This window comes from Morone saxatilis, unplaced genomic scaffold (assembly GCF_004916995.1).
Source record: "Morone saxatilis isolate NCDOM2014 unplaced genomic scaffold, NCSU_SB_2.0 Contig5, whole genome shotgun sequence".
Taxonomy (NCBI): domain Eukaryota; kingdom Metazoa; phylum Chordata; class Actinopteri; family Moronidae; genus Morone; species Morone saxatilis.
Window position 1 is genome coordinate 10,171,362 of NW_023340095.1, and position 7,408 is coordinate 10,178,769.

The 7,408-nt window shown below is 40.3% G+C and overlaps 1 protein-coding gene across 1 annotated transcript in view; it reads right to left on the reverse strand.

The window, feature by feature from the left end:
- Positions 1–1,109, reverse strand: part of LOC118338878 (dehydrogenase/reductase SDR family member on chromosome X-like) — a 37,234-nt gene extending 36,125 nt beyond the window's left edge. The window contains exon 1 of the mRNA XM_035676321.1: positions 855–1,109. Within this exon, the coding sequence (XP_035532214.1) occupies positions 855–960 (106 nt within the window). The 5' untranslated portion in view covers positions 961–1,109. The remainder of the gene's footprint in view (positions 1–854) is intronic.
- Between the last annotated feature and the right edge of the window lie 6,299 nt (positions 1,110–7,408).

The window sequence follows — 7,408 nt, forward strand, 5'->3', positions numbered from 1 at the left end:
CATGTGTCAAATAAACTTGATTAATCGATTTGATTTGATTGAAATCTTGCCCTCAATAAATAGATAAGCCTAATTCATTCATTCATTCACACTTCACCAGTGCTCCCTTCAGTCAAAGAAAGTCCATTTATAAAGCTTTATAGCTGTGTTTCAACATGGCTATATTAGAGTTTGCCATGCTTTTTTGTAAATACAAGAAGTCAAATTTGCATCTCAATTAATACCAATTAATACCAATTAGACAAACAATCAGTAACTTGTAATGCATGTCTGACTGTGGGCCTAGCGTTAATTTCATCACCCTCTATCACAACACCAACACAAATCACTGAAATATATAGATGTAACTCCTGGAGCAGTATCTACTAAGTGAACAACAGGTAACAATGTAGTGTATTTCATTGATTGATAGTCGGTTGTAGTAGAGATACGTTCTGTTCTCTTGCGGATAGCCGCACCAGTCCAAACTGCGTTATAAAAAAGTGCAAATTAAAACCCAAATCGCTCGGCGACAAATGTAGACGCTTTGAAGGACATAATTTGAGAAGAGGGGGATCCCTTAAGATCTTCGGTTGAATTCGGCTACCTTAACACACAAGAAAACCAATTTATTTCACTCACATTTCGACTTTTACACTTCACCATAGCGTTAAGTTAGATTAGCTAACGTTAACGTAAGACTGCTGCGCCACAGTGACAGCTCACACAGATGGAAACTGCTCCTTTGTAACGATAAAAGCAATAATTAAGGGTCTTAATGTAACTCCCAGCGTTAATTGCGATGATCATGACACTTTATAAGGTTGCCCCGTTACGGAATGTGACACCTTGGCCGAACTTGAAGATGAACTGACCTGGCAACCCGAGAGGTCTGCTGAACAGCTGAACCAGCAGAACCTTCAAACCGAGCAGATAAAGTTTGACAATCGGTAGCAGGTGAGACCAAAAGGCAGACAACATCTCTGCCCGGTGGTGTAACGGAGCGAGCAGCGCGGAGAGGAGGAGCCGCTCCGTAGGGAGGAGGAAAGTGCAGCACTTCCGTCTACGGGACGCGTTCCGATATGAAGTCCTCCATCCTCGCTTCCTCCCTTGTCGTACCTTTCTGTAAATACTTACTAAGAAAGAGAGTGGAGAGAGTTATTTTCTATTCAAACTGAAGCCCAGCAGTGAAGTGGTGCTTAAAGAAGTGGGTATATTCTTAATGTATTCCTTTTTCCCTTTCTTCCCCTTTTTGTATTTTTTTTTTAAAGCAGACCATCCAGCAAAGGACAAACGCCCTCTTGCATATTTAGCTCACCCGAAAATGGGCCAGTAGTATTTGCACATTGTCACTTCGGCTGCCTGACTTCAGGGAGTAAGGATCATCATAATAAATTAAAATTAGCCAGAAAAGAGGTGCAGATCAATACTGACAATATTGAGAGAGACAATTGCATAAAATTATGCATTTTGATTGAAATATTCCTTATTCCTTACGCCACGAACTGGACAACTGACTGTATATCATGCCTTTGCTATCCCAGGGAAACACTAGGCTACTTAATGCTGCACATCAGAGATTTAGAATTGGGTATATACCCAATGCCAACTGAAATTATCCGTATACCCTGCACTACATCACTGCTAAAGCCTATTTTAAATGTTCTTCTTGAGCTTGCCTTCTTGACTAATTGTTCTGACAGCTCACTGACTTGTTGACCTTGAACAAAAAAAAAAAAAAAACACATCTCTTGCAGCTATCCATCATTTATCTGTAAAGGTGGAATTAGTGTATGATGGAGGGGGCTTGTCGCTGCTGCTTGGCTGCTTGATGTGCCGTATGATCCTTTTCTGTAGATCCAGCATATTGCTCCCTTCAGCTCACTGATATCTTATTAACTGCTGCCAGACACACACGGCAGAAGCAACAGAGGCATGACACACTAGTTTGAGGATATATAGGCTTTAAGAACATGTTTCGGGAGCAGTACAGCTCCTGTCTGCAGCTCCCAGCTGCAATTTGGCTGACTGGTGTATGTTAGGCTTCCCTCTCCTGGGATCACTTGAGTCCATCACACCAGTCTACTCTTATTAGAGGCTAGTCATGCTGCTGTGATAATTAGTCAAACAGGACCTCAGCTGTGAAAATCATGACATTTTCTGCCATTTGAGCACAGATTCTTTGATTTAATCAGCACAAAGTTTTCCATAAAAAATGCACAAGATTTAATGATTAAAAAATAGTTCAATCTACATATATTTTTCATGTTGGGCTACAATGTTTTGATAAGTAAATAACTTAAAATAAAAATGTATAGCACGTAACATAACAGTGCTGATTACAGCTTCAGTAACAGAGTGAAATCATTTTCCACTTCTAGATATGAGCTGCTGACACTTCATGTCACACATGATGACTTCCAATCAGTACATGCTGTGAACAGCTGATAATGAACATCTTGGACCGTTTCACTGGGCTTAAAGAATAAAATGTCAAGAGGACATTTTTTAATAATTTAATAATTTTATCTTCTGAGGCTTACCCCATTGCCTGCAGCTAACTTTTGTCACTTTCACCTCAATCCCCTGCCGCTTTGGTGAACAGTGATTCGCAGTTGTTTCAGTGCCGGAGTGATCACATTTTGCCAAGATGCTAAAAGACTTCACACATCACATCCAGAAAGTTTCTATCTGTATATAACTAAATGGAACATTTTCATTGCATGAGCGGCTATATCAAATACAAAGAGCAGCCAAATAAAGCCAGACTTCTCTGATGAGAGCATCCTTGTAAATATATGCATATTGGTCGGGGTTTTACACAATTAATGAAAGTCATTCACCCACCTGTTTTTGAACAAGACATACCCTCCTACAAAAGCTCAGCTGAAAGTGGTTACACGCTCTGAGTAGTTACATGAATGCCCCGATGTGTGTAATTGATGATTGTGCAGCTATCAGGCAGTGATTAAAAGCGCAAAGTTGTCATTCAACCTTTTCATCTTGGATGAATGTTTATTTCAGTCTCTTGGAAATAGCATGAAAGGACACCTGCTGTGCTGAGTCACCTTCCCATAGCAAAATGTTAAAATGCTAATGGCCATCATTAAATCAATTCGACTTGTGTGAGAGTGAACACTGATTAAGGGTAATCACTCAATCTACATCTGGTTGCCGTTTTATATAGATTGACATGTACGAGTAGCTTTGCATTTCGTGGGAGGCCGTTCAGTTTGCATTGTATGATACGCATGATGTGTCTATATAATACCATGATATATATATTAAAAAACCAGCAGCTCCTGACCTCTTTGGCTTATGAAAAAAGTGTCTAGTTGGGACCCCTTGTCGTCTTTAAGATTCCTATAAGTTGCTAGCAGCTCCACCAGGAAGATATTTCCCATCCCCACTTCCTCAGATGGTCCAAAAAAGTCCACTTAATTAAGATTTGTGTAGCAGAACTCTATCTTCATCTTCTTCTTTCCTACCCCATTATTAATCTTGCAACATCTCAGATTTAATGGAAACCACTAAATACAGCGTATTAACTATGTAAAACTAGCTCCACCTTGAATATCAGATACGCATTGATCTAACAATGTGATATATAATAATAAATGGTCACATGGGCCATTTTCTTGCAGAATGAGTAGTTTTTAATGTTTTAATTTTGCTGATAATACTTCTATACTTTCACTTTTAATTAGGGTTTTGAATTGGGGATTATACTGTACTTGTAATGGAGTATTGGGATCAGATTACTGTGTACTATAGTATTATCACATTCAACAAAAAAGGTGGATTAAAGTGGAGCTTGAGCAGTTACAGCCACAGTGGCTGGACAGACAAGTAAAAAGACAAATTGTATCTCACAATTCAACAGAAAATCCTGTCACAGGACCGGCCACAACATTTGACTGACAGGTGACTGACACGCAACACAGGACTGATCGCTTCACTCAAAAAGAATGTCACAAAATCAGAAGATTTTCACCCAAATGTAGGAGTTATGCTCTTGTCTCTACAACACAAATCTGAACAGACGGCACACTGCTGTGATGGATTGTGTTTGGCTAGCAGGGCAGCGCCAGCTGAATTATCACTGGCACTCAAAGTAGGCCAACCAAAGTCTCCAAGTCCTTCATTTCAACTAAATTACAATCATCTATGTTAAAGACAGGTCTGGGGCATTCACAATCACTTCTCCTTTTTTATTTTTTGGCAGGGAAATCATTAGTATTAGTTTGCGTCTTGCTCGCTATCCAATAGTTGAGGTCAGGCGAAAGCAGCAGTGCCGACAAGCAGTTGGCCCTAGTTATTAAAGCTGCTTAGAAGGCGGTTAAATGAGCAGCAACATAAAGAGACTGTGTCATCATCACCACTGCTCTGATGAGCCTGAGCTGTGTGTATTTAAATGCGCACATGTTGCTATTAATGCAAGCTGAGAGGATGTGTGTGTGTTTGTGTGCATGTGTGAGTGTGAGTGCAGCCTGAGAGGTTGGGGGTCACCGAGGCGAGCTGGCCTGCTATTGTTTAAAGGAAATCGCATCTCACGCATGACTATGGGATGATTATTTGGGATGATGGGACATCAGGGAGACAGTCCTTTACACACATGATCACACACAAATGAAGACGTATGTACGCACACACAATACATGCTGGGAACAGGACATGACAGGAGGGTGTGTGATGTAAATAACATGTGAACAGCATCCAAATAGCTCCAAACAACAGTCACCTAGTCTTATATGACAACCACTGACTGGCTGCAAAGCCCAACTTGTCTTATTTTGTAAATCCAGGCTGACAACAGCTCTACGGGATCTGTGTGTGTGTGTGTGCTGCCTGTTCAAATGTATTCATTATTTCATGTTTCACATATTATTCCTGGTGAGAAGAGAAGGTAGATGATATTGGATATTTTTAGCAGAAAATGCCACTAACAGTTTTCAAATAGGACAGTTTTGACACACTTTTCTTTAACACTTTATACCCCACGTTTGTTTTTGTTGCTGATCAGCTGCCACCCGGGGGCATGGCAGCTGAAGTGTCATATTGTGAAGAAAGGGGATTTTCCGGGTGTGTCACAAGCAGTTTGGGCTCCAAAGTGCAACAGATTGTGTGAATTGATGTTGTTTTTTTCTTTCAGTTTGAGCCGCCTATTTCAGAGCTTTTCCTCAGAAGCCTTCTCCATCTAAGAGGCAGACAATCAAAGATGGACTCACTCAGAGCTGCAGGCTATGCAGTGCCCAGCCCCTAATGAGACAGCACATATGTATTTATATGTAGGAAAGAAAGAAAACCCATGGGGAATGCCTTATTTTGCAATCTGAAGCACAGAGGTCTGTATGCACCTATATTTGAAATAGAGAATATCTGGTGCGTGTAAATAACAGCGTCTTATGTGCATGTGCTGAGCAAACCACTATGTCCTTATATCACTCTTGATGTACAGTATGTGTGTCAGATGTTGTCATGTTGTTTTGAAAAGGGGAATCAGTAACACCACTGTTTCTGGCAAAAGTGGAAAGTTGTAGCGAGAACACTTGGTCAAGTACTGAACTGAAGTTCAATTTTAAGCTAATGACCACTTCTTAGTTTCTTGCAATAGTCAATAATTTTTACTTTTGGATTTATTGGACTTTTTACTTCAGTACATTTATCTGACAGCTGTCAACAACTGTTTTTACTAACAAAATTATAATGCTAATGCATCAGTAATTTAACAAGGAGTACTTTTACTCAGCACTTAAAGAAAACACCTACCAGCACCTGTAAGCTCACTAATTAACACATATCTCGCTGGTTTATGTGCTGGAACTATTTGTGCTGGGCTGAGAAACAGTTTCATCATCAAACTCCTTGTAAAAGCGCAAATTCTCGTTCTCACATTTTAGTTTGTGTACGGATTAAACAAAGGAGACAGTGTGTTAATAGACCCTTTTCATGGCTTGTCAACGCAGGAAAAGCACAGGTGGAATTAATAACACCCAGCAAGAATGTGAGAGAGAGATGTGAGGAAGAGATGTGAGGACAGAGAAGTCAGAGGTACCAAGTGAGAAATCCTTATTTCCATTCTGTAGCTCTACTGTGCTTCATGCCTTTTGATTAAGACTTGCGTGTAGGCTGTACCTGCGTTTTCTTACTCTAAGCTCCTCCAGAAGCCTCCTCTCTCCTTGCTCCACATCTCTTTGAGGTGCATTTACAGGATTGGAAGATCCTCCATGATGGCGGAGGGGTCAAGAAAGCATAAGTTAGGACATGAAAAGCACCCTCAAAGGGCTTTATCAGCCCACAACAGCACGGGTTTCCAGCCCAGCCCCAGCTCTCTTTGAAGACAGGGAAAAAAACCACTCAAAAAACAAACACTAACACTTAGGCTCCTCAAGAGAGGCAATTCAGAAAGCATTCCCCTCTTCCACAGTTGGCCGGATGTGCACTAGGAGCTGTGGGTGAGAAAAGGCAGTAGACTGTACGTGGACAGATTTTGTAATTGTTGTGCCGCCTCAGCTGCAGCCGCCACAGGCTTTCCATGGGGAGAGAAGCCAAAGGCCAGCTTGTAAACATGAAAGTGAAACCTGAGGTTTTTGCATGTGTTTGGAGTGTGCGACTACACACACCATATAACAACATCCTGGATTCACATCCGGTCTGGGAGTTTTGTCTCCGTTTTTGACTTACAGGCATTTGTGACAAAGAAAAGTCACAAAATTTTCCCATGAGTAATAAATTACACTTTTATTTTTGGGACCAATTAAAAGTAACCATGCAAGAGTCATACACTACTGCTGTACATGTAATTGGGTTTTGATTGCTTGTTGATCAATTAGAAATAGATTTGCATGAGTTAAGGAAGTGGTAATGGGCTATAAGGTTAAATAGATTTTAGTTATTTTTCTATAGCCATTATAATAGTGAGCAGTTATTTTACCTAATATTACTGTGAACTTCCCACAGCATTACACAATGCATCGATATTAACTTCCTTCCACATGACCACTTGAATACACCATTCCTTGAACTGTAATTGGTCTTTGCTTTCAATTTTCAGCCTAGGAAACTGCACAGCAGCTGAAGAAATGTCAAATGTCTCCAAAACCTAAGTTATATGTGAGGCAAGGAATGGACTATGTAGCAGTGTGTTGCAGCATTAAATATGAAGAGTTCCAACACCAATCTGATCAGGCTCAGTTGACTGTCTGTGAATGCTTTTTGGATAAAAAGAGCTTGTAGTTCTTGAGTTTGGGGGATGCATATATATATATATATATATGTGCATTTCTGTGTGTGTTTGAGAGTATTTTACTGCAAGTAATAGCTGCTATTTTTTTTCTTCTTAGGCTTGTAGATACTTTTATGTGTGGGTAGACGCATACTTGTGCAGAAATTTCAGCATTATGCGTGCAAGTTGTGTGTGTGTGTGTGT